Source organism: Ursus maritimus, unplaced genomic scaffold (genome assembly GCF_017311325.1).
Source record: "Ursus maritimus isolate PB19 unplaced genomic scaffold, ASM1731132v1 scaffold_9, whole genome shotgun sequence".
Lineage (NCBI taxonomy): Eukaryota > Metazoa > Chordata > Mammalia > Carnivora > Ursidae > Ursus > Ursus maritimus.
In genome coordinates this window covers 10,223,868-10,250,287 of record NW_024427107.1, presented here as the reverse complement: position 1 = coordinate 10,250,287, position 26,420 = coordinate 10,223,868, and the positions used below count along the sequence as shown (strand labels likewise).

The following is a 26,420-nucleotide window of genomic DNA, read 5'->3' as shown; positions in this document are numbered from 1 at the left end:
CCCGTCTGGATCCCACCGCTTCATGGCTCTGCACCTGTTTCCTCCTCTGTAAAGTACGAGAGGGATAGTTGATCACTAGTGTCCCTCTCAGAAGAACCCAGAAGCTTCAGTCCTGATGTGATCGAATATGAGAAGCAGGTTTCGGTCACTCACTGTATGGAAGAATCACAATCCAGTATCTGCAACTGCGTGTTCAGCTTCTGGGGAATGTTCTGTAACACATCGTACCTACCACAAAGAAGTGAAAATGGCTCCCACCCTCCTAGATGCTAAAAATTCATTATGGAATGAGTCTTAACATGTGCTTTATTAACATGGGTTTGCATTTCACTCTTGCCCCTTATTGGATGTGTGCCTTTGAGAAGTTGCTCAGTCCTCAGATCTCTCATCTGCAAAATGGATTCCAATTCACTTTTAAAGTTCTTGTGAGAATAAAATGAGATAATGGGACGAAGGGCTTTTAGCATTGCATCTAAGACATACTAATAGTTGTTTCATGAATGTGGAATGAAAAAAATGCCCAATTAGTGAATGACTATATCATTATTATTATCATGGTTTTGTAGGTCGGTGTGCACTTGGCCACGTTCAACTCTGTCAGCTTTTGACAACCTGTCATGTTTCTGGAGATTCCTTCCATTCAGAGAAGAATCGTTTTACAGACTCCATTTCCTTCTCCAGCTAGAACTCTCTCAGTGGCAGGTACATAAAATGCCCGTCAGGGAAGTATTTGGTCCCCTTCAGGCCTTGCCTGCTATCCTGCTCACCATGACAACATGAATCCAGTCCTCTCTGAATTTTCGTTAACCCCACACCTCAATCTAAAGTTCCGGAAACAGCTCTCAGTGCTGTCACAGCCCTGAGGCCAAAGGAACACACATTAGATGACTTTCCTTCTGTTTTACAGATGAGAGAATGGAGGCAAAGTTTTAGGGGGATTGTTCTCAGTTATTGGAGGAAGGGGTTTCAAAAGGCTGCTGAGGCCCATTTCCCTCTGGCTTCTCCTTCTGCTGGGTTTCTGCCAAAGCAAGGGGGTGCGAGCTGAACATATGAGAGAAACCCCCCATGACGGTGACTTGTTCTGAGCCAACCATACCGCCACCGAGCCTGTGGTCCTTCATAGTACATCTCTTGGAAGCCATGTGGAAGCCAATAGAATTCTTGGTCATCTTACGGGGCTAAGTGGACAAGGCAGGTTTCACATTTTCAAAATCGTGGTGAGATTAATCATCCTTTCTGAGTTAAGAATCTATTCAGTTCCTCTGGAGCACCCTTAACCTTGTTATTCCTTCCCCAGTACATCTTCTGGGCAGAACACACCATGTACCTCTTCAAGGATGGCCGAGGGGAGGGATGCTGATTCACCAAATTGCCAAAATGTGTTTCCTGATTGTTGAATTATGGGCAGACATTTATCTCTGTTTACCCTTCCAAAAGTCCTTGGCCAAAAAAGACAGGATGTACCTCCAAAACACAGCACACTCAAAACTGAAAAAACACTCTTCTAACAACAGCCTTGTCTCTTTGGACTTAGCAGGCTCTGTGTTACACATCATGGAACAGCTGAAGTCTTTTTCTAAATTTTATTGGTTACCATTTTGGTAAGAATGAAATTGTTGAAATTCTGAGTGTCTGAGACATGTTTGTATATACAGGCAGAAGAAATTAACAGGATGAATTTAAGAGCACTTTGGTTTTAGAATACAAAACACTTCAGTCTGCCTTTCTGTGGTTTGAGCTGGGCTGTGGCAGGGGGAGGGGGCAGAGCTGGAATCGCAGTGTAGAGTTCAAGTCCCATTCTGCCTCTACTTCCTCTGGGATCTTGGTTAAGGGGCTTCACCTCCATGGAACTGAGGTTTTTCTCCTGTAAAATGGGACAGTAACTACCAGCCTGGGTTCATTTGCTAACACTTATAGAGTAACTGGCACAGGACTTGAAAGTGATAGGTTAAAAAAAATCCAGCCAACCCTTACTAAGCATCTACTAGATACTCTGGGCTGCTGTGCTGTGCACTGGCCCTCTCTGAGATCACAGTTCACATTATAATCATTGGAGACTTATGAATTATTAGGACAGTTCTTTTTTTTAATCTGGCAGAAAAGAAATTGTTTTGAGGAAGGTATACCTTTTAACAATTTACACAAAGGCACTGTTTAAGCTTGCAAAGGCTGGGCCCATGCGCAGGACAAAAATTAGTAGGTAATGGGAAAAGACATCATAGAAATGCAAAAATCTCACTGGTTGATCGTTGTGTTGAGTCTTGAAAGAGCAGGAATCAGCAAGGTCAAGGAGGAAGGAAAAAGCATTCCTCACAGAATGAAAAGCTACTGAAATTCAGCAGTAGTGATTTTTAAAACATGTTCATAAATGCTTTGCTATTCCTTCCTTTAAAAGATGAGGTCTAACTCTCCTCTCCATGAGTGTGGGCTGTATTTAGTGACATGCTTTAAATGTCTTGAACATGGTGAAGGGGTGTGACTTTAGTTATTGGATCATAAAAGGCTCTGTGGCTTCCTCATTGCTTTCTCTCTTGGGTCACTCCTTTCGAGGAAGCCAGACGCCATGTTGTCAGGACTCTTGCCACCACCACATGATTCATCTTGGAATTTTAGGTTCTCCAGCCCCGGTCAAGCCTTCAGAGGATGTAGCCCCAACCGACATTTTGTCTGGAGCCTAATGAGATACCCTGTGCCAGAAGCATCTGACTAAGCCACACCAGGCTCCCTAACCGGCAGAAAGGGAGATAATATTTGTTTGAAGTTGCTGAGCTTTGGGGAAATTTGTTTTGCAGCAATAGACCACTAATACAGTGGCAAACAGTTCTCAATGGAAACTTCCTCTGCTTGGAGCCTGAGGGCCTGGGGACACAGAAAATGGGGTCTGAAAGGTAAATGCCCCACATTCTCTCATAAGAAGTTAGGATATCTCCTTTCAGCAACATGTGCAAGCTGGAGGATGTTTTCACATAGAGGAGCGACACGATCAGAGTTGATTAGGATGTCTTTGGCATGAAATGGGATGGGAGGGAGATTGGTTGGGGGCTGAGGGACCTCCAGGTAGGAGGTTACGGGAAGAATACAGTTCAGGTATGAAGATGGGAGCCTGGATTAAGACAACGGCAGAGCGGGTGGATATTGGGAGTAGTCTTAAAATTTGGTGGTTTTCGGAAACAACCAGTATTTAGAGCCATCTTGTGAAATCATGCTTCAATCTGCATTGTGTCAGGGAAAAGTACACTGAACTACATGATAACTCTCTATTCCTACCAACGTGACGATTATCACCACACACACACACACGCACACGCACACACGCACACAAGCATGCACGCACACACGAGATACTTTTCGTGCACTAGCAGAACCAGCACTTTGTAAAAAGGACTTCACAATTAGGAAATGTCTTACTCTTAGGATTTAATATGAAGCCTCTGAAACAGTCCTTTATAGAAACTCTAATTTCAAGAACAAAAAAGAAAATAATGAGCTCCCCCCTTCCATAAAGGGAACCAAAAGGCTCACATTTGTCCATTGTACAAATAAGGCCACAGAGGATTAGGCTGAATTATGGTGGGACACAGATTAAACGTGGTTTTGAAATGCTGGAAGCTTCATCAGAATCCATGACTAAAACAGCATAGACAGTGATATTAAATTAGCTAAGAAGTGCTTGCCTCCCAAAAAACTGGTTTCCTTAGAAAAATGACATCTATTTTTGGTATTTCAATAGCTCTAGAAAGAGATGGATATATAAATGCTAAGCCATGAATATTTCAAATGGCCACATTTCTGCCTTAACCGCGAGGGAAGAATATATATGTATACACACACACACACACACATATATACTTATTTTGAACTAAATGAAAGAAACCTATTTTCATTCTATCATCTTGAATGCACTGTGTCATCACCACTGAAAGCTACATTTCCAAATATTTCTTCTGGGAAGTAGAGGTCTAGTGGAACTGATAATTAATCAGAGAACCAGAAAGAATTCCAAATCAGCAGAGAGAGGGTCAGGGAACCACATTCGATTTCCAGAAGGAAAAAGTTAGAAACAGTAATAGTTGGGAATCTTATCATTTCTGCTTCTGAAAATTGCTTTTTAAGCAATGCTTTCTTTTCCATTTACACAGTACATGTAACTTCTGAAGCAATGTGAATCTTCAAATAACTTGATTCAATAGATACTTGAATACTCAGTGTCCTAATAAGAGGAGTTACGATCTGTCCACTAAGAGGAATGCGGTTTCTCTTAAAGGGGAGCATCTATGTCCCTGAAGGCAGAGACTGTGTTGTTGACCCCAGCAGTCCTGTGCCTACTGTCAGGCCCAAAAAGGGGGCCACTCACCAAATGACCTGTTGAAAGAGGAATGAACGAACGAGTGGACAAATGTATGAACTCCTGTAATGCTAATGATGTTGGGCTTGTACAAATAACATTCAAAGGTAGGTCTCCACAGTAAGAACTCATAAATATTTACAACTGAAGGTCTCGCGGAAGATGTGAAAATTTCTGATGTTTAAGAAAAGGTAAAAATAACCAAGTGTGAACCAAGTAAAAGAGGCAGCATATTTTAGGAACCTTGACGAAACTATTTTAGCAAAAGCACACTGCTATCGCTGTTCAGAATAACTGTGATATGGCAAAAGTAACTTAATGAAAACATGTTCCTTCAAGGCTATCACAAATCTGCTTCTGGCTCACAGTCCAAAGTTAAACTTTTCGTGGCGGGAGCAAAGAAGAGGACAAAGAGAAACCACCACCGTTAGTGCCTGCACCAAAGCTATTTATTAGCGTAACTTTTTCTTTTTTCTTAAAGATTTCATAACAACTGAAGTATGTACAAAGTCTTACAGCATTTACACCATAAAAAGTTTCCCATTAGCTGATGAAGTCAAGGTAGTGCTGTGGAGCACTTCCGAGCATGACCACGGAGCAACGAAGCAGACCGCTACACGTCTACCTCTCGGCTACCACACACCACGGCTGTCAGCTGGTCCACAGCTAACGACCCACCTGCAAGACAGTTACTGGGGAAAGCGGGAATGAGTCGATATGCAGCACTAGAGACCAGAGGGTGGAAAAGCTACATGGCATCATGTCTCTCCAGTTTCCTAGAGCTGCAACAAAGGTCCACAGCCTGAAAGAATAACATATGCAAGACAACACAATCGCACTGCTCAGATATGGTTTAGCTATGGAAGGTATTTGCTTTTGAATGGGAGGCTCTATACCGATATGGCTGGTATTCCCATTTGTGTTCATGCCTTCGGATAGCTCACACCTGCACAAGCCCCGCTCCCCTCTCCCAAATAAATCAACGACACAAGGAGGGAAGGAGAAGGGGAAGAGAGTCAGTATAGAATTAGTTCTTGATCAAAAAACAAACAACTTTTTTTTCTTTAAAGACATTTAGTATCAGCTTTAGGATGGCCGTTCCCGTCAAAAGATTCATAGTAGAAATTTCGGAATCAACCCAAATCAGAACAACATCAACAAAACCCCCAGCACCCAAACTCCTAGATTTAATCACCTTCATTGTTTCTGATTGTCTTTCCTTGGGGTCAGTATTACACAGAAGCACCAACATTTACACACTGATTCGGACACAAAACGTAGCACTGTTGCCCCAACCATTACTTAAGTGGCAGGAGAATTCCAATATGCAAATGATTAACATCAGGCTCAGCGCTTTCTTCCTCAGAAAACCCAGCCTGGTTCTCTACCTTAGGTCAGTCACTGTATCTGTTTGGTGGCAGATCCCACTGATTTTCCCCATTGTTTCGGGCTCACACGTAGGCAAATTGGCTTTTTATTTCAAAAAGATTCTACTCTCAACTTAAAAGCCAGTTGATAAAACTTTTAATTAAGACACAAGAACTCGGGATATAAAAACACAAGAACCACATAAATATTGAAGAAGTTGTATACCGTTTTTCGTGTAAACAGTTTTGCTTAAGATTGAAGCCCTAATCGGATTCTGGCCTGAAACTCTTGGCAGATGACGTTGTGTTCAGCCAGGCTCTGCAGCGATGGTTGACGTGGAAGCCAGGTCAGTCCCCATGTTGACAGGCATGCAACTTGGAAACATTGCACAACAAGCAACACAAAGAGAGTGGAGAAGCTCACAACACTTCAAGGAGACCTCACAACCTTCACGACTGCGGATGCACAGAGACCCATCCCTCCCTCCTTTGCACGCACTTTGTCTTACACGTGGGAGACCTTCTGTGACTCTCTAGCTTGTTTGATGCTATATAACCACTTGATGATCCTAGCATTTCTTTCGATGGCAGAAATGCCATATGGCACCCGGTCATTGGCACTGTCATCATTTCTAAGGTCACTGTTACTGTCCTGAGACTGTTCGCAGTCTGAGCTGATCATGCTTGCGCTGCGGAAGTTGAGGGATATGATGTCGGAGTTAGCCCTTGCAAAGTTTTCCATTCCAAGGTTTTCCAGCTCTTCGGGGTCCAGTCCGCAGTAGTTGAAGAACCTCTCCACGTCTGCGTCCACACGGAAATACCTGTCACTCAAGTCCGACTTAGACCGCTGGAGCGAGGGTCTTCGGCTGACTCCGCAGGCTGGTTCCACCGGGTCAGCTTCAGGGGACTTCATGGTGGCCATGGCCGCGACCTTGGGTTTGGGAGGCAGAGGAGGGGCGGAGCTACTGCAGGGGATCGCTTTTAGGGGCTTCACACTGGTCACTTTGCGTATGTCTGAGGAGCTGTGGGAGACGTGGAGGAAGGACTCCGCCGACTGCTCCAGCAGCCTCCTGCCCACGTGGGAGCCGCCTTCCTGCGGGCTGCCGCGGCCCTGCGTGGGGTACACCTTCAGGGACTCGGCGAACGAGTGCCGGTGCAGGTCGGTGGAGTCTGGCCGGTGGGGCGGCCAGTTCCGGGAGCTGTGCTTGTGTCCCGAGCCCGAGCTGGAGCCTTCAGAGCTGTTGATGATGTTTTTCAGGATCTCGAGCTTCAGGTTCTCCCTCTGCACGCCACTCTCGGTCTTGGCGTGGCTGCCGAACACCCGGAGCGTGGGGCTGCCCAGGGCGCGCTTGGCGGCGGGGCACACCGGGGGCTTGGCCAGCACGGCCGGCTTCACGGGCTCCTGCTTGGCGTTGATGACCTCCTGACTCTTGACATACTTGGCCTTGTCCGCTTCCAGCCTCTCCACGGCACTGAGTCTTTTGGGGTTGGGCTCGGCCTGCCTGCGAAAGTAGTCGGGCCCTTTGTTGAGGATGCGCAGGGGGACGGCCGAGGTGAAGGTGCCCGCGGGGCTGACCGGCTTCACCATGCTACCTGTCTGTAGGGTCTCCGTGGGCATGGTGGGTGGTCTCTCCCCGGCAGCCGTGTTGGATTCTGGTCTGGGCGCCTCCGGATGCGCTGAATAGACACATGTACATGAAGCACAAAGGGCAGCGCGGACGGAGCTTGGAATCTGGGTGTCAGCAGCAGCAGCAGCAGCGGCGCCTCATCTCACAGCTCATTAACTGCCACCGGGGCCTCTAATTCACTTTCCCCCTTTCCAAAAGGCCACAAGCCACAAGTTCCTTTAATCTGCTTAGCTGCCTCCTTTCTTCTCCCCGAAGGATGTGGGAGTCTCCTCCAGGTCTTTGTGCTCAACTGCAGGCAGAGCTGAAACACACAACAACCAACCGCGGGTTAGGATGGGCGAGTGACATCACGGCTGTAGCAACAGAGAAACCCCGCGGCGCCCCCGCCTCCGCTGGCCGCCCGCCGCCCTCCGGCCCAGGGCCGCTTCTGGGCAGCGATTCCCAGGGTCCCGGAGCGCGGACAGCCCGCGCCCGGCGTCCCAGCCCGCGCCTGGCGCCCGCAGTCAGACACGGGTGCTCGGGGGACAGAGAGGGGCTGAGCTTTCCCACGCGTGGGCTCGTGCAGCCGCCTCCCCATTGGTGAGATCCGCCCCCTGATCACGCCCGGTTGGCATTCCTTGCATCAAACTCAGGAAATCCTGGCTGAATGTGGAAATGCGGGTTTGGCAGAGCCGCGTTCCCAGTTCACTGAACGCCCCTGGGTTCCTATGAATCCGGTATCTGCTTTAGGCTACAGCAGCGGTGAATTAGAGTATGTCTCTTTCTCAATGAAGCAAAACTTCTAATTTCTTACTCCCCAATCTCTCGATAACATCTGAAACGAGCACTTCTTTAACTCTTCAAAAACTGAAAACATTGGCAAGAAAGGGGATTGGCAGCAAAGACGAAAAAATTTTTAAAAAGCATGTTTCAGTTATCTTACTTTCGCCAACCAGTATATTTGAAAACACTTTCTTCTGAAAAGCGAGACTATGTATGAAGTTCCTTCTGTTAACTAAAAACTTATTTTTTAATTAAACAAGAAAACTAGAAAAACCTCTAGATTAACCTTGTAACTAGATAATTTAATGATAAGTGCTCCATAATTTTTCACACATAATGAGCAGAAATCAAAAGTTTCTTTGTGGTATGTATTTCCCCAAATCCCCTAGGGAACTAAGAATACAATCTTAAGATGTCAATCATACCTAAATATGTTACTTTATAGAAAACAGGTATAATAGTTAATTATTCATGGCCCTATTATTCATGGCTTTCTGTACAATTTGACCACCCTCTCCCTCAACAAAAACCACTATAAGGAAACATTTATCAGTACTCCCAATATAAATCTATAAGCCATCTTTCTACTTAGTGCACAATATATGTAGCATTTTTCTAAGAACAACTCCTCTCCCTGCCTGTTATTGCTGGCAGAGAACATTTTTGAATGCATCGGCATCCCAAAGTAACTGGTTACAGATTTTTTCAGCATCTTTGGTTATAATTAGGAACATTAAGGGTAATGTATTCAACTAACATCAAATAACTAATTTACAAAATAAACAGAGTGTTATTACTATAAAATTATCTGCTATCATGGTAAGAAAATGAGGTGTCTATTAAGAACAAGCTTGGAGGTGGGGGAAGGGAAGCCTGATAGTTCTCCCTTATCATCTTTTAAAAACTTAATCTCCAAATACACCCATCGCCATGTTTTGTTAAGAGACAATTTTAGTAATCTGCAAAAGGATTTGCTCTAATAAAAATATTTTCCGATGCGAGATTTGAGACGCCCCAAGGCAACTCCTACATAATGACTTCCTTTAATTGTGCAGTTCCATTATGATACTTCAATTTAGTTGAAAAAGCCACCTCCTCCCCCCTCTCATGAAGATTAAGTGAGATTGCTTTTTTGAACAAATTTCGAATGAAATGCCAGAGGGGAGTGGCAATTTCTCTGCGGCGCCTTTTGCGTTTCTCCATCCACCACACTGGTTTCACCTGACTGGGAAGGTGAACTGGGGTCCCCTTCACTGAGGAGCTCAGAGCCAGAACTGGTAGCAGAGCCTGGGCTCAGAGGCAACCCCACCCCCCACCCTCCCAACTCTCCCTACGTGTGTAAGATGTCCAACTCCATATCTGGGGCTTCCAAATGTGTCCACAGATGGGACAGTGGCAGTACATTTAGGGGCAGAGTGAAGGACAGGATTAAGATTTGCACTCATCAGCTTTGTGCTTAAGGACCAAAGCAAATTCCCGCAAGGCAAGCGGGAAGGTGGCCCAGTGGGTGGTAGGTGACAGAGCTTGTACCTCTTTTCCTGGGGCCTCCACTCCTCATCTGCAATACGAACTGCTTCGATGAGATTCCCAAGATCCTTTCTCCCTTTAAATCGTGTGGTTCTGAGGCGCTAAGAATGAATGAACTATTTCCAATTTCAAAATGGCAACTGGGACTATTGGCGTGTGACTGACTGCACTATGGTTCCTGCATTTACTGTTCTTAGGAAAATAGTCTCTGAATGATGAGTTGTCCTTATCACCTAATGTGAACTGGCCTTGAAGCCCATGGTGGCCGGCACACCTGTCTTCCCTTCTAATTCCATCACACGAGGACCAGAAGCCCAAATATCCACACTGCCACTGCCCCGACTTTGCAGCACGCCCTGTCTGTTACGGCGGGCTCTGGGGCCATTGGAACACTAAATAAGAATTTTTACTCTCAACTCGCAAGACTGACGAACACCAGTCCATTTACCAGGGCGCACCCCTAAGGAAGCTCACTGGCCTGCTTTCACACAGATTTCATCACGGGGAAAAAAAAAGGCGTGAAAATGGGTAAAGAGAGGCAGACGCCCTCAGGAGGGCTCCTGCAGGCACGCCCTTCTGCTCCAAGCCATCTAACCTTAGGGAGCATTTTCCAGAACAAAACCAGTGTGAAAGAATTATGTGAGAAAGGCACTGACTGCAACCACTTTCCACTTCATTTCCTTTTGGTTCTGCCCCTTCCCTCTCTCTTTCTTCTGTCATTCCCAATTGCCCTAATAAGTTTCAACACACTGATATTTACACATGACCATGTTCAGAGTTTAAAAGTTTTAATTTGAACTCTTTGGAGAGGACAAGAGAAAGCATCTTTTTGGAAGAACCGAAAGCAGAGGACAATGCTGTAGGACAGGTCGGGGGCTAGACCATCTGTTTTAGCCCACAAACTATACCTACTTCAAACATAACAAAGGGGCTTAGGCTGCTCCTTCTTCTGATGCTTCTATAATCCCTAACTTCTGCTCTTTCACCTTTCAATGCTTCAACAGTGTTGGCTGGGACAGAGCTGTATATTCCCAGAGTTCTGCAGTATAGGCTTTGTTACGATGTGGACTAAGTACATTTGAAAAGACGGGTCAAATGGTAGATGACACACCCGGAAACCTGGGGCTACATCTCGACGTCATTAATTTGACAACCATGAACTGTGCTCAGGGAGCACCATAGCTCATGACCCCCTGCTGACTCAGCCTTGCCACTGGCCCCTGACACCTGGGCAGACCCCTCAGGTGCGGCCAGGAGAGGCTGCTATTTCCTCATCTTGTTCCAGGAAAGGAAAATTAGATCTCAGCGGCAGAGGACTGCAGGAACAACAGTCATTATACAGTCCTGCTTGATCCTTGACTTATGGCTAAGAAGAGGGAACATAAGCCAGAGGGAGAGAGAAACGTCCACTCACAAACTATTTGGCTACATGCGACCACGTTGAATATTCATTTGAATATTTCATGAAAGTCTGAAATGAACTGGAGAATAAAGCGTGGCAGAGCCGAGGTAGAAAACGGTCCACTGAACCAGGGCACACATGAACTCCACTGCGATCTGGCCTAGGGCGATGGGGGCAAAGCCCTGCCAGCTCCTTCCCCATGGAGAAGCCAGGCTAGAGGGTCACATTATCTGGGCGGGAGTCCTGCTCTGGCTCTGAGGGCTGAAGTGCCACACCAGCCAGGCACAGGGGGCCCAGAAACAAATGGTGGCTGCCACTCACTTTAGCAGTGTTTCTCAAACTTGAATGTGCTTGGGACTCCCTGGTGATGTCCTTGAAATGCAGAGTCCTGAAGTAGATTTGGGGTGGGGCCCGAGCTTCTGCGTTTCTCGCAGATCCCAGGTGGTGCCCAGGAAGCTGGTCTAGCCTTGGAGCGGCCAGGGGAAAGGGAAGGAAGCCCACTGCTGCACTAGGGAGCACAAGGTTAGAAACGAAACGCCTCTGGCACAGAGGAAAACAAACCAAGCTTTCTTGTCTCTTAAATGAATTAAAGTCTGGGGCTTTGGGGGCACGGAAATAGCAAGCAGAGAATTCAAAACTTTTAAACCAAAGTGGACTGAACCTTTTCTAACGTCAAATCTGCCAGATGCTCACAGGGGCTGCTAGGTAGACTAGCATCCTCCCCTAACGTATGACATTGGGGAGACCCAGTGAGCTAGGACTAAGAGCATTTGCAACCCTGAAGGCAGTCCGGGACAGAAAATGAGTCCTGAAACATACACTTTATATGAAAAATGCTTAAAAGCCAAGTTCCTGGAATCCAGGTACCCCGCACCTCAATGCCCCCGAGGTCTGGCTGATCATGGGCAACTGCGGCTCGTGTGAAAGGGGCCTCCAGCTAAGGGCTGCTATGGGGACTGCGGTTCACTATTGAAGCAGCAGATCCAGAGCTCTGCAGAAACTCTCCTGATTTTAAAATTCAATTTGTGAAACACTGTAGGCCAAGTGCTTCTGGTAAGTAAAAAGAAAGAGATAGTTAATGTCTAATTGGTCTTTAAATTGTAAGTAGAAAGCAAGCATTGCAGTTAGATCAAGGACCTGAGTTTGAACACAGTTCCAGACCCACCCATAGAAGTTTCTTAAATATGTGAAGACTGGCCATTTCCCACATGCCTTCTGGCCCGGAAAAGGTGGTAATATTGTTGTCAAGGGGGAGTCTAATTCAATTTCTAATCACTGAACATCTCCACGTTGTGACCTTATCTATGAAAATTGAATGTGTTGAGCTTGAAAACGTCTTCAGTTCAAACATTCTTGGAGGCAAATAATAAAAGAAGCAGTTTTACCTTTGAGGTTAATAAGGGTTCTTGAAGAACCGATCTTTCTAATTTCCTAACATGTCTGATCACAGAACACCGACAATACATATACAATTGTGCCATGTCGCTTTCTGACTTCTTTGTAATAGTATTTGTGCTATTGACTTTAAGCCATCAAACTCCAACTTGCTGGGGCTGGGGGGGTCACTCTCACAGCTCTATTCTTGGTTTTCCCATTTAAGGACAGAGAAACATCCTTGTCAGTGAAATAAAAATGCACAGTTTCACAGGACAATGTTACCTTTTGAATTCCTTACAAATGTGAGAGAAATGCACTCACAATATATGAGTGCTCACGGAATGATGGGCTGTGTTCCATCAGTTAGTACCTGTTGATGGAGCAATTTGGTGTCAGGTGTAAAGAAACAGGAAGTCATGACAGTTTAGAAAAAAAGGATTCAAAATGCATATGACGGATATGAATTGAATAATGCTGTGACAAATGTGGCAGGACTGTCCTAAAGGACTTGCCCACAAACCACTTCTCAGTAGTCAGATGAAAGGCAGTGAGGATCTGGAATAAAGGTGCGGGAGGCGGGGCCATCCACTCTCGAAGTGGCTGTCTACTGAGTTCATGGTACAATCCAGAAACATCGAAGACAGCCAGTAGCTGGTGCGGAGTGCTAGGGGGACAGTGGTCAGAGACCCCATGGGGGTGGTGGGGGCAGATGGACTCCAGATTTTAGACAGAGTACGGGGAGCACACTGAAGGGGAATGAAGCATCAGTGACAGGGTCAGATCTGTATTTTTAAGAAATCCCCCTGGCGGCAGAGAATGGGTGGCAGGAGGGGGGAGCCAGAGGGGCTGTGGAGAGGGGCCGGTCAGAACTGTCCAGGGGAGGGACACAGCGGCAGGGCTCAGAGTAGCTGCCTTTGGGTCTGAACCCTGGCTCAGCCCCATAAAGGCTGAGTAGCCTTGGGCAGGTTACTGTACCTTCCTGTGCCTCAAGTGTTCCATCTGCAAAGTGGGTATAAAAATAGTACCCACCTCTTTATGGGATTTGAGGCGGTTCAATAAGGGCCCAGACACTTTTTGTTGACATAACAATTATGAGAGGTTGTCTCTGGGGATGGAGAGAAGCATGGACAATTTCAAGAGATGTTGATGAGGTACACTGGGCTGACCCTGGAGACGGACTGGCTGTGGAGGGCGAGGGGGCGTGTTGAGGATGACTCTGGGCTTCCGGTATGACTACTGAGAAGTGGTTTGTGGGCAAGTATACAGTCTCTCTTCCATTCCTCCCTCCTTTGCATGCCAGGCCTGAGCCAAACCCAACTATGGCAAGCCCCTGCAAACCAGCTGTGCTCACGCACACATCGGGCCGCCGATGTTTTTTGAATCAGCAGGGTGTCACAGAGTTTGTCACCTCAATATGTATCGCACATAGTTAACAATACCGTGGTTATCACAAAAAATTATATTTAGAAGCAAAATGCATTTATAAATAATGCGTAGTTCTGGGGGCTAAAGGAAGCAATGCCATTCCACTTGGAAGACACTGATTTATTCATTTTAATGAACATGCCATGTTTTCAACATCTTCCCTTCCGAGTGCATACTCCTTTGTATTCGTTTCTTTTATGCTGCGAAAATAACTTACAAACAATGCAAAAGTAAAGGAGCATATCGAAAGTGGAAAAGTAAACGGGGAAGTGGCGAAAGTATGTTTCCAAATACGGACTGAATTTGCACACTACTGATTGAACAGAAACTAAGAAATCAGAGGGCCAACCATCTGGAAGCATTAAGTCAAAACCACTGCCCTTTCAGGACCTGTACTTTTGCAATTACTGAATGACGTGCCTCGTTCTTTCTTGTCGTCCGGTGAATCCCGCTCATCTATAATTCTGACGGCTGACTCTTCTCTTTTCTGACCTCAGCATTGCCGTCAGCATCAGCTCCAAGCTGTAAGTGAAATTATCTTCTGGCCAATCACACTTGTATATTCTTGGAAGCCAGGGGCTTTTCCTTTTTAAAGATTTTAAAATATTTTATTTATTTATTTGACAGAGAGAGAAAGCACAAGCAGTGGGAGCGGGAGAGGGAGAAGCAGGTTTCCCACTGAGCAGGGAGCCCGATGTGGGGCTCGATCCCAGGACCCTGGGATCACGACCTGAGCTGAAGGCGGACAATTAACCAACTGAGCCACTCAGGCGCCCCCAGGGGCTTTTCCTAATAACATTTCAACTTTTGATTCCAGTATCCTCATCATTTTTCAGCTTATTTTTTCAGTTGGCTAGAGGAGGTCTTCATATGTTATTTGGTAACCAATCCTGGCCCTAGGTTTCCATTATTTTGTTTCAATTTTCCACATGTTGGGTAAACCACTTCCCCACTTTTTCAGCACCCCTGTTAAGCCCTGTTTCTCCTGATAAGACCATTCTACACAACTGCAGGACAGAAACAGATGTTGGAATGGGTGCACAGATGCGGAGAGGCCAACTCTTAGCTTCTAATGACTTCCCAGATATGGACCAAGAAGTGATGTCCATCTCACTGGCTCTCATACAATGTGCTGGGGCACACTGGTGAAGCAGCAAGAAACTTGTGCCTGCATTTTGATAAATGTGCGAAAATTATCCTGACAACCCAGGAGGCACCCTGTTTCGGAAATATCCTCCAGGTGGCGCTGTGAGCCGAGCAAGTCCAGAGGGAAGAGCGGAGGGCTTGCAATGTGTTACCCAGAGGGCAAAGATGGGAACAGGAGACAACTTCGCCTCCAGAAATCAGTAGCAAAGGCAGTCTCAAGCTCTCTGTTCAGAGCTGAGACCTGGCCAGTGGCTATGTATGTCTACCCTGGTCTCAGATAGGTGAGAGGAAGCTGTGTTTCCATGCGTACAAGGGTGGGAGTTTTCTAGGTCCACATAAGTACTTGGGAAAAACTGGTTTGGGATTATGGTAAAAGGAATTCCCCCAAAGATTCAACCCCAAAGGAAGCGAGCAGCCCTGCACAGAGGGGAAAGCACCCCCTTGCGGTAGGAGGGGCGTAGCTGCCCCCAGGGAACCCAAAAGCTCCCAGAGAGGGAGCTCTGAAATCTCCCATGCCCGGAGCCAAGGAGAGGAACCTCCTCGTCTTCCCCTTAGCACTCTCCCTGCCCTGCACGTTCGCACACCCTCACAGGACCTACTGGGAGAGGTCACAAGTGACACCTAATGATGAGTGGGAAAGGAGCTGGAGCAAGGAAAAGAGGGGAAAAATCTGCACTGTTTATTAAGTCTCCTCCTCCACAGCAAACCCTCCTCCTCCCCTTCCAAGCCAACACAGGCCTGAGCTGCAAGAGAGAGAAGTTCATTTAAACCGAATGAGAGGTTGGAGTTTTGGTCGTGATAAACGCTGGACTGGGCTCTTTCATCCTGAAACTGATCTGAGAACTTTCAATTATTTAAGACTAACCGAAGAGGCTATGGGTCCCATCTGAGATTTCATCCCAGGGATGGAAAGGAGAACTTGGCCAGGTGAATTCTCAGGGCATGGGAAAAAGAGTACACACTTGCTGTTCACCCTCAGAAATCCAGGGCAGAAAACAAAAGGGCTTCGCATAATATCCTTCAGGTTTTCTGTTTGCTGGACTCGCTGCCCCTCCTCAGTCCAGAGCCCAGGTTCTCGGGGTCAAGGTCAACTGCACTTACCTCGCACAGCCTGGCCACTTACAGGTCTGCGACCCTAGGAAGCTACTCAAGCACAGTGTACCTCAGTTTCCTCATCTATGGATCATGATTCCCACACTTCCTAGAGCTGCTGTGGGAATTCCATGAAGTGCTCAGCGTGGAACTCGGCACCAAGTTTGCTCAGTCAATGGGAGTGGTTATTACATTTCGTCTCCAGTGTCCACAACTTGGCACTGATAATCACCATCATTAGATTTCAAGCTTTACGGTAACTGAATGATCTTTTGTCTTAAAACGATTCCATTACTCTCAAGCGATAGCGTGTGTGTGTGTGTGTGTGTGTGTGTGCTCGCGTGCGCTATTTCTGTCAAAGTGGATGGATTATGCAGTTTCTGTCTGAAAGGTCATTCTCGTGAACCCATTTTTATTTGAGTTACAGAGAAAATATGTGGTTTCAAATTTCAAAGCAAACAGTTATATGAGTGAATCAGGCTAGAGTAAATAATAAAGCCATTATTAAAAATGAAATCAAACCTAAAATTGGTAGAAGAAAAATAGCAGGTCAAATCTCAATCCATGATGGATTCTTTACTTCAGTGTCATTCTCAAGGTCATTTAGAAAACATATTCACATGCTTCATTTTCATTCTGAAGTCAATCCATTATTAAAAAATGTTATGGGTTTCTTTTAAAATGCCTTTCTCCTATTTAAGGCAATGAAAATGAAACAGCGGATCAGAGGAAAAAAAATCACATTTCTGGTTCAACATTCTTCTTGGCCGAATGAAAGTAAAGAAAATGTTGTTACAAGAGGGCCACCAGCTTGTTCCAGTGGGGGGAGCCCCGCCTTCCACCTGAGATTATAGAAATCAAGTCTGAGAACGTAGCTGGTGCCAAAAATCATTGGCAATATAATGGCTTGCTTCATGAAAATAACTACAAGTAATTAAAAAGCAGGGCTACTAGAATTCCTAATGAAATCCCAATAGGACTGCCCGCATTCTCCAAGCAAACATAAAATGATCCCACTTTTGGACACTTTTATCCTCTCCCAGAGAGAGTTTTATGTGGCTTTACGTTCAGCTGTGAGAATGTGGGAGGCCACGGCCAAATTCTAAATGAATGTTGAGTTCAAGGGACCAATGTCCTTTTTTACAGACAAGTCCACTCAGATCTCAGGCTTTAGAAGACTTGCTAGCTAAACGTGGGTCTCAGTGTCAGCTGGTTCCCCTACTTAGGCAGACCAGGAGCCTAACGATATTGCAGGGACTCAACGATCTCACAGATTATGAACTCCCAACAACAGTGTGTTGTTCATGGAAATACTGCGAAGATTGCCACCGCATCCATCCTCACGACTACCCCCGGAAGGCTGTCTGATCCCCCCGTATAAGTGTAGAGCGTAAGTACTTGCGAGTGGCCTCTGAGAGACCCGACCAGAATCCAGGGCTGTGCGGATCTGGGCACCCTGCACCCTGTTCTCCGCCGATATCGATTCTAAGCATCTGCACTCCGCACACTGCTTTTTCCTTTAGCTGTGTGAGCTTGCACTCTACGGCAATGGGAGCGCGTACGTTCAACAGCAAAGACTAAGGGTGACAATGCAGAACGAACCTTCATTTCTGAAAATATTTTTAATTTCTAGGGATCAGCCTTGGGGTAAAAGGATATTTACTCTGAAATACACATTATGATGTGTTAAAATAAAATTGTGAAACATTTGTCAACTTGAAGGGAGAAAAAGCAAAGCAGCATTTTTTGGACAGTGGATCAAGTTCACTGTAAATGGATTAGGTAAATTCCTATGTATCATGTTTAAAAATTAACCTGTTAATAATGACCATTTCTTAGTAAGCACATATGATGCCCCAGGACTGTATTAATGCATCTTATAGGTTTTTATTTTATTTTTAAAGATTATTTATTTGAGAAAGAGAGAGAGAAAGAGAGCAAGCGAGCACAAGCAGAGAGGAGGGGCAGAGGGAGAGCAAGAAGCAAACTCCCCACTGAGCGGAGAGCCTGACGCAGGACTCGATCCCAGGACCCTGAGATCATGACCTCAGCCAAAGGCAGACGCTCAACCCACTGAGCCACCCAGGCGCCCAAGGTTTTTAAATTCAATTCTGTCCATGTCTCTAAAGCAAGTGTTATGATCCCCATGTTACAGATGAAGAGACTCATGTCCGGACAGTGAAAGCTAGGATGGTCAGCTACTGATAGCTGTAGGCTCCACACCCAGGTCTCTATCAGTACACCTGGGCCCACCTCACTGCGTCACACTGTCACTCCAGAGCTCTTAAAAAGATACGTGTGATGCATTTTCCATGTTTTATATTTGAGTAATATGGCTAAGGAACCCACACTAATTATATTTTAGTTCTAAAATCTACTCTTGGTTAGTTATAGTTTAGCAAATGGCTATTTACTATTTACCTTCCTAACTTTTTGTGAAATCAAATAACCTTGCTATTTGCTAACAGCTTAAATGCACAAGCACAGAAGGTGAAGTGTTATAAATTGGGTTCCATTAATTTCATTTTCTTTCTGGATACCACTGACTGCAGATCTATCAACGTTAACTGAACTTTGATGGAAATAATGAGAAATACATTAAAAAGAACAACAAGCAACATAAGACTGCGATTTCGTTCTATCTGACGACCCAGAGCATCAGAGAGGAGGGAGCACATGCTATTTATTGCTATTTCTAGGAAAGCCACCAGCCATGCACATAGTAGGCAGATATAAAATGCTAAACACCCAGGAGAAGATCTAGCACATCATTTAAATTGTAAAGACTCAATGAAGATGTCAGATAAGAAGCTCAGAAAGTGGAACCTGGAATACACTTTATACATCTGAAACAACACTCAAAGCGCCTCCTTTTGATTGGCGAGTATGGGGCAAGAGTCCACGAACGCACAGACACTGTTCATTCACAACTTAACGAACACATTGCACTCAAGTGTGCTTAGAACACAAATACGGTGCAAAGGGAAATCAATACAAGGTAGAATTTTAAAGCATAACCAGTAGGTTCACTTTAAAGAAACAAACAAATATTGTGGATCTCATTTACCAGGGAACACCTAGAAACCTTTCTGTTTTTTGAATAGCTCTTACTACAGCAGTTGTTAGGACAACTAGTTCTTTGCCTCAAGTGTACTCAGAAAAGATAACTTTTTTTTTTTTTCATTTTTAAGGGTTCAGACTGAATCGTGGGACAAATAATAATTTTCAAAGAAAGATATGTAAGTAGATCGACGCCTAGTTTTGCAGCACGTATTTTCATCTTTAGCACCTAACACAACTTACACCAATCATTTTCAAACCTAGAACGGCACGAGGTAAAGCTTCACCACAATGTGCGCTTGAAATATTAGTTCTGGGTCCAGGTGACAAGGAGCTCAGGAATGACTAAGAAGAAGTTCACTCAACTTGCCCGGGCCCATCCCAGCTCTGCGTCTGAGCTTGCTGGAAGTATAGCAGCAGGCAGAAGGCCAAACTGTTGGCTCTGCTAGGCAGCTTAGAGGTGTCTGCAGGCAGGCTGCCATTAGAAGGGAGGGGAGACCCTGGTGACAAGGATACATCTGGGCGTGTGGCCCCAGGCCTCTCCCACCTGTCCATCCTCACGGGCCGCCAGGACCTCCTCTTCTAGGCCACGCTCTCTGACGGAGTCTCTCGGGGGGAGGGACCCTGTCTGACACGTGTCCAGGTCAGGATGGGTTCTCCGCCTCAGTGTAAAAGAACAAACACTAAAACTATCAAAAAGGCCTCGCTTCCTTCCCCATCTCCCTGCTCCTGCTGCCAAAAGAAACAGAACAAACACACGGCTGCTCACTTAGGAGGATCTCTAAGGATTATGGTAATCGCCAATCTATAGTAAAAGTAATCTGATAAAAACTTTAAAAAACTACAGACATTGCTGGATGGACAAAAGCATCTTTCACGAGCTCTGAACGCTCTGGCTTCAATATCCGCTCACATACAGTGTATTTTTATTCCCTTTACTACCTTCCTTCGTGCTTTCACTTTAAAATGATGCTATCCCCGCCTCTATCTTGATTAATTTTAAGCTTCCCACTCCTGTTTACTAAGGAAAAATGACTCATTCAAAGTGATAAAAGGGAGTAGGCTTTTCAAAATAGTTTCCCCCCCCCTCAGTCTCTAGCATTTTTTGTTTGTTTGGCGAGAAATGGAGTTTTCCATTATTTTTTAACAAGAATTATTTTGCTTGTGCCAAAACATGGTTGCTGGTGTTCAGTGCTTCATCACCTCCCTGGCTTTTGATTTTAGGCACAATCACTAAGTCTAAAAAGAGAAAGATAGCAGCAACCATCTGTGGAGGTGGGGGCTACCTCTCCTCATCTGTGGAGGTGGGGGTACCTCTCCTCATCTGTGGAGGTGGGGGCTACCTCTCCTCATCTGTGGAGGTGGGGGCTACCTCTCCTCATCTGTGGAGGTGGGGGCTACCTCTCCTCATCTGTGGAGGTGGGGCTACCTCTCCTCATCTGTGGAGGTGGGGGTACCTCTCCCCATCTGTGGAGGTGGGGGTACCTCTCCTCATCTGTGGAGGTGGGGGCTACCTCTCCTCATCTGTGGAGGTGGGGGCTACCTCTCCCCATCTGTGGAGGTGGGGTACCTCTCATCTGTGAGGTGGGGCGCTCTCCCCATCTGTGAGGGGGCTACCTCTCCTCATCTGTGGAGGTGGGGCTACCTCTCCTCATCTGTGGAGGTGGGGCTACTCTCTCATCTGTGGAGGTGGGGTACCTCTCCCCATCTGTGGAGGTGGGGGTACCTCTCCTCATCTGTGGAGGTGGGGGCTACCTCTCCTCATCTGTGGAGGTGGGGGCTACCTCTCCTCATCTGTGGAGGTGGGGGTACCTCTCCTCATCTGTGGAGGTGGGGGCTACCTCTCCTCTCCTGGACCCCAGGCTGGACGGGATGGGCGCCTTGTATTTACCAGCCTTGCCTAACACGTATCATTTGTCCCACTTAGCACACAGGGAAACTGAGGCTCAGATGTTAAAGGGACTTGCCTGAAGCTGGTCAGTTGAAGGAGCTTGTTGTCAAGCTCAGGTCTGTCTGTATCCTCAACCTGTGCCCTTGCATTGCTCTGAACAGTCATGGAAACATCTGTCCCTGGAAGGAGTGACAAGGGGCTGGGTCTGGACATGAGCCAGAAAGGAAGGGAGAAGAGAGCCGAGCAGGCGCCCTCCTTCCCACCCCCAGCCCATCTGATGCCAGGCCTCGGGCCGCTTTCATAACAAAACCTCCTTCCTGCTGCAGTGGCAAATTTGTGTCCCCTGCTGTTGAGAGAAACCACAGAGAGCGGTGCTGGATTGTGCCAGAGGATGAAACGGCGAGGGGGAATGAGAGGCAGGAGGGTGTTCTGAACACCTGGTGAGATGGCCTTCATAACATATGAAAAATAGGCCCAATAAATCCAGTGTGTGGCATTGACAATAAAAGCTCGGTCTGGTAAGGTTCTCTGAGGGGATCTCAAAATTTCACTTCACCCTCCTTAGTGGAAAATAATTATTCCAATATCTTGCTAAGGAAATTAGAATGTCTTCTTAATGCCAGAAAAATAGCAAGACAAATAACATCTGAGGAGGTAAAAACCAGACTCTGTCTTGATGGCAGCTCGAGCCCACCTCTGGGCTTGCCTATGGAAGGGCATGAATCCTTCAGACCACCGAGACCCACTTGCTATGACAAAGACGGCTTCCTATAACCTCCCTGCCCTCTCTTCTCCCTACCTTTCTGGCTCATGTCCCTGCTCTCACGCAGCCCTCTAAAGGGACATGTTTAAGCAAGTGTGTGTGCACAGAATGTCTAGAATGCAGGAAGCACCAGCAGGGGCCTGGTTCATTCGGAAAATGTTTACTGAGCATCTACTATAGGCCAGGCAGTGAAGAAAATGAACCACATATATGGCGTCCATATACATGGCAACAAATAAGAGAAATAAAGAAAACACATAGTCTGGTAAGTATAGCTGCTAAAAAGAAAAAGAGAACAAGGATGTGGCGAGGTGGAAATGACGTGCTGACTTCAGTAACAAGAGCTTGGTGAAGTGTCTGCTGGGGAGAGAATGGAAGAAAGGCAAGACTGAGTGCTGGAGGCTTGTTTAGGAGCTTTGAGAGGAGGTGATGGCTGGAGGGGAAGCAGGATCAAGAGAAGGTTTTTTTTCTTTAAGATGGTAGAGATGACAGCACACGTGTATGTTGACAGGAATAATACAGTAGAAAGAGAAACACGTGCACCACGCAGGAGTGAGACCTCACACAAATGTACGGAGAACAGGGGAATAAACAAACTTTCAGGCGCAGAGCAATGGCTTAGTGGTGTCGGAAGGTTGAATGGGACGTCTTATAACCAGCCTGTGACACTGGAGGAGACCTTTCTAAATGATGACGCCTCTAAAGGAATGGCAGGGGGTAGCGCTGCTGCGGGTCATGGTGGTAGGTTACGGACCCCCTCGGAGCCTGTGCGTGGGCATGGGGCAGAGAGCACGTGGCCGACGCTGCAAGTTGCACAGAGAACCAGCGATGTTGCTGTGAGAATGTTCCTAGACCCCAGTGAGTCAGCAGCTATCTTCTAGCATAGATTACAGACTGACACAGAGGCAAAACCTAATGGTGACAAGAAGCGACAACTCTCCCTTTGCTGCTTCTTCGGCCAAAAGCAGATCATCTGATCAATTACAATTTTATCTCCTATAAGACAGAGGAAGAACATATCACTTCCGCGAATTTAAAGTTTACCAGTGGAAAATCAGAGACCCCAGGGGGAAACGGCTCGGAGTTCACAGAGTATATAACAACCAAGGCAGGAAGTCAATCATTTGATGAATACGGACCGAGCACTGACCCTGCGCCAGCCTCCTTTGCTGGTGCTGGAGAGAGTGCCGCGAGTGTGGCATTCACAACATTCCAGGGAGCAGACCTCACAATTCAGAGAACAGGGGGTGAGATATGATGACTGGGTTCTAAGGCAGAACAGCAGGGGGGCAGAGCCAAAGACTAAAAGTCAGAGAACACTAACTCGTAACCATTCCAATGGTGAGTGGGGGAAAGGCATCTGAAAGAAACAGATTACAGAGGACCAGATGGGCTAAGTAAGCAAGGAGGAAAGAAGAGGCTCATATGGCTGCACCCTCCAGGTTCTGGGGTTCCCACCCTGGCTCCAGCCCTTACTACCGCATCTCCCTGGCTTTCCTTACCTGCGCCATGCAGATGGCACTGGGATCAACTTTAGCGCAGGGGGCGATCCATGTCAGCCACTGTTCTTTTTAATGAGCTGGAGAAATACTATCAGAGGACCATCAGAGACTGCAGAGGCAATCTGCAGACTGACTGAAGGAAGAATTTTCGAACAGTTAAAACTATCCCACACTGGAACTAACTCCTTTGTAAAGAGTGAGCTTCTTCTTCCAGGAAGGGTCTGTGCAGACACAGGCTTGCCATCTGTCTAAGAAATTTTAGAGGGGATTCCTGCCATGGGAGGGACGGTGTGGCAGGTGAATACCAAGTGCCTTTCCAGTAAGTCTATTTCTCTGAAATGTTTCTCATTGCCTAGATTTAATTTATTATGTTCAAAGCAAGAAGACAGGAACAGGAGAACAGAGAAAACATGAAGACAGAACATGAAGTCAGCAGAAACGTTTGAAGATAAACTGTTCTAAGTTATTAAGGACTGAAAGAATAATTAAGTAGACTACATTAAGAAAGTGGCAAGATTTTTTTTTTTTTTTTTGAGGCGGGGGAGGGACGGAGGGAGGGGGGGAGGGAGAATTTTCTCAAGCAGACTCCCTGGTGAGTGGGGAGCCTGACTTGAGGCTCGATCTCACAACCGGGATCATGACCTGAGCCAAAATCAAGAGTCGGATGCTATCCAACTGAGCCACTCAGGTGCTCCAAGAAAGTGGCAAGAATATTTCTGATAAGCAGTGTAAGTCTTCCAAGAAACAGTGAAGAAGAGGAAGGTATGGATGAAGAGGGCTGGATGAAAGGGGGTAAGGAAGAGAGAGCAGGACATCTTGCCAACCATGGGCACAGAGACCCAGCTGTGCCTTGTTAGCTGACCACATTTCTTCCCACACTGTTCTAGTAGTTCTGGTTTGTACCATAGTTGATCTTTCACATTCTTTATGACCCTGAAATTCTCGTACTTCTTACACAGCGTGTTTCCATATACAGACTGTGTAGGATCCTTCAAGCAGTGCACGAGCTCTGAAGATGCCCCATGAGTTTATGGGCTGACCATGGAAATCACCATGTAGGAGCCATGTCTTGGGCTAAGGAATGATTACAGGGGCCAGAAAGGCGTGGCTGAGACCTGGAAGTCAGAGGTAGACGCGTGGCACTAACAGTGTTACATCTGCATGTGGAGTGTCAGCTTGTTTTTGAGATCACGTCATCCCAGCTTCTTCAGAAAGCATTTATCCACAACTGCAGTTTAGAAATGGGAGTCATTAAATCCTGCAGTCAGGACCTCGTACGCCTGCAACAGGAGGCCACTGGCTCTGAATTGAGAGACAGCACCAGGAACCGCTGGAGGCAATGCCCGTGTCTCCAAAATGAACATTTTGATTCATGTAATTTCCCCCTCCATTGGCTTGGAGGGAATCTAACTCTTCTGTGATATTCTTTTTTCTTTATCGATTTCTAGAGGGAGGGCACTGGATTTTTCTCTTTTGTTTAACAGCTTTGAAGACAGAAGGAGGCTTTTAAAGGGTCACCTGCTTTACTTACCAAGGCTCTCTCGATCTCTCCAATCGCTGTTTCTGGAGCACAAGGAGGTTAGAGCCTTCTTGTGGATACAAATATATCTAGAAAAATATTTCAATAAATGAAGCCAAAAAATATATGTAAAGGCGAAATGACTCCTTTTATGAAACTATGATGGACCATTACATCAAAATTTATCTTAAGGCAAAGCAGGAGAAAAGAAACTATATTAAAAAAGCTATTGTCTATCTCAGAAGAAAATATCTCAGTAATCTATTTCCAGTCTTTGGACAAAGAACTACTCAATATTCAACTTCTCATTTTTCAATGTCAGTTTTTTCAAATATTATGATAAATACTATAAAGTGACCTACTTTCCCCGACACCTACAAAAAGTAGTGTGTCATTCCAAAATCCATTTCTTCCACTTGTCAGGCAAACGACAACACTTCTATAGTCATTCTTCTCTGACAGATGGGAAAGCCTCTTTTACATGAAACCCCTTTCCCCCCACAAAAATTTATTCTGAAAAGTATCTATTAAATGTTGCCTTGTAGCTGGACAATTTAATATAATCCTTGGGTCCAACTCTCTAGCTTGAACTGGAATGTTATGGTATACTGGAAATATTAAAAATGCAACCTTGCAGGGGTGGGATGGTGCCTGGATGGCTAGGTTGGTTAAGCACTTGACTCTTGATTTCAGCTCAGGTCGTGATCTCAGGGTTGGGAGATCGAGCCCAGAATCAGGCTCTGTGCTGAGCATGGAGCCTGCTTCAGATTCTCTCTCTCCCTCTGCCCCATTCCCCTGGCTCTCTCTCTCTCTTAAATAAACAACAAAAACAACCTTGCAGGAAACCAGATAGCAAAAAGATAAGGATTAGGGTATTTTCAAAAAGTAGGGTTATCTGAGAAAGAAGTTGGTGTGAGTCCCTTGCTGACACTGGGGAAGACAGCAAGACCTCTGAATGCAGGGCAGACTCTGGACTGTAGTTGGTGTATGTTTCAATCCTGCTTCTGTATGCTTTGGTCCTGTGACATTGGGTGAGTAAATTCCCTCCATGTGCTTCTGCTTTTCTGTCTGTTACATGGAGATGACAACAGCACCTTCCTGCCAGGGTGGCTGTGATGGATGACACGAAGGATGGAAGGCACTCAGCATGTGGCCCGGCATATAGAAGCTATTGTGCATATGTTTTATAGTAAAGGTGTTATTTCTAATTGAAAGTATTTATTTTAAAGATTTATTTATTGGAGAAAGAGATGGAGGGAGAGAGTGCATGTGGGCATGCGAGTGAGGGGAGAGGGAGAGAGACAGAAAATCTCAAGCAGACTCCCTGCTGAGCATGGAGCCCAACAAAGGGCTTGACCCCATGACCCTGAGATCATGTCATGAGCTGAAACCGAGAGTGGATGCCTCACCGGCTGAGCCACCCAGGCACTCCTGTAATTTAAACTATTAAAAAAGTAGTTGGTAATGTTGGAAAATCATTTCCCTGGTCAAGTCATTATTTTCAAAACATGTGGAAATTCGAGATGTCCTTGTTTTAAAAAATGCATGAAAACAAAAACTGTATTTACAGAAAAATCTTTCCAGGATTTTGAGAGACATTAAATCTGCTTAGCC

General features: G+C 46.0%; 1 protein-coding gene across 5 annotated transcripts in view; it reads right to left on the bottom strand.

The window, feature by feature from the left end:
• Positions 1 to 4,776: 4,776 nt before the first annotated feature.
• Positions 4,777 to 26,420, bottom strand: part of FAM110B (family with sequence similarity 110 member B) — a 147,283-nt gene continuing 125,639 nt past the window's right edge. For 4 of the 5 annotated variants that reach the window (XM_040625855.1, XM_040625857.1, XM_040625854.1 and 1 more), the window contains one exon: positions 4,777 to 7,641. In XM_040625855.1, the coding sequence (XP_040481789.1) occupies positions 6,218 to 7,330 (1,113 nt within the window). In that variant the 5' untranslated portion in view covers positions 7,331 to 7,641 and the 3' untranslated portion in view covers positions 4,777 to 6,217. Of the gene's footprint in view, positions 7,642 to 24,818; positions 24,889 to 26,420 lie in introns of those variants that run through there. The other variant, XM_040625858.1, reaches the window with a different exon arrangement.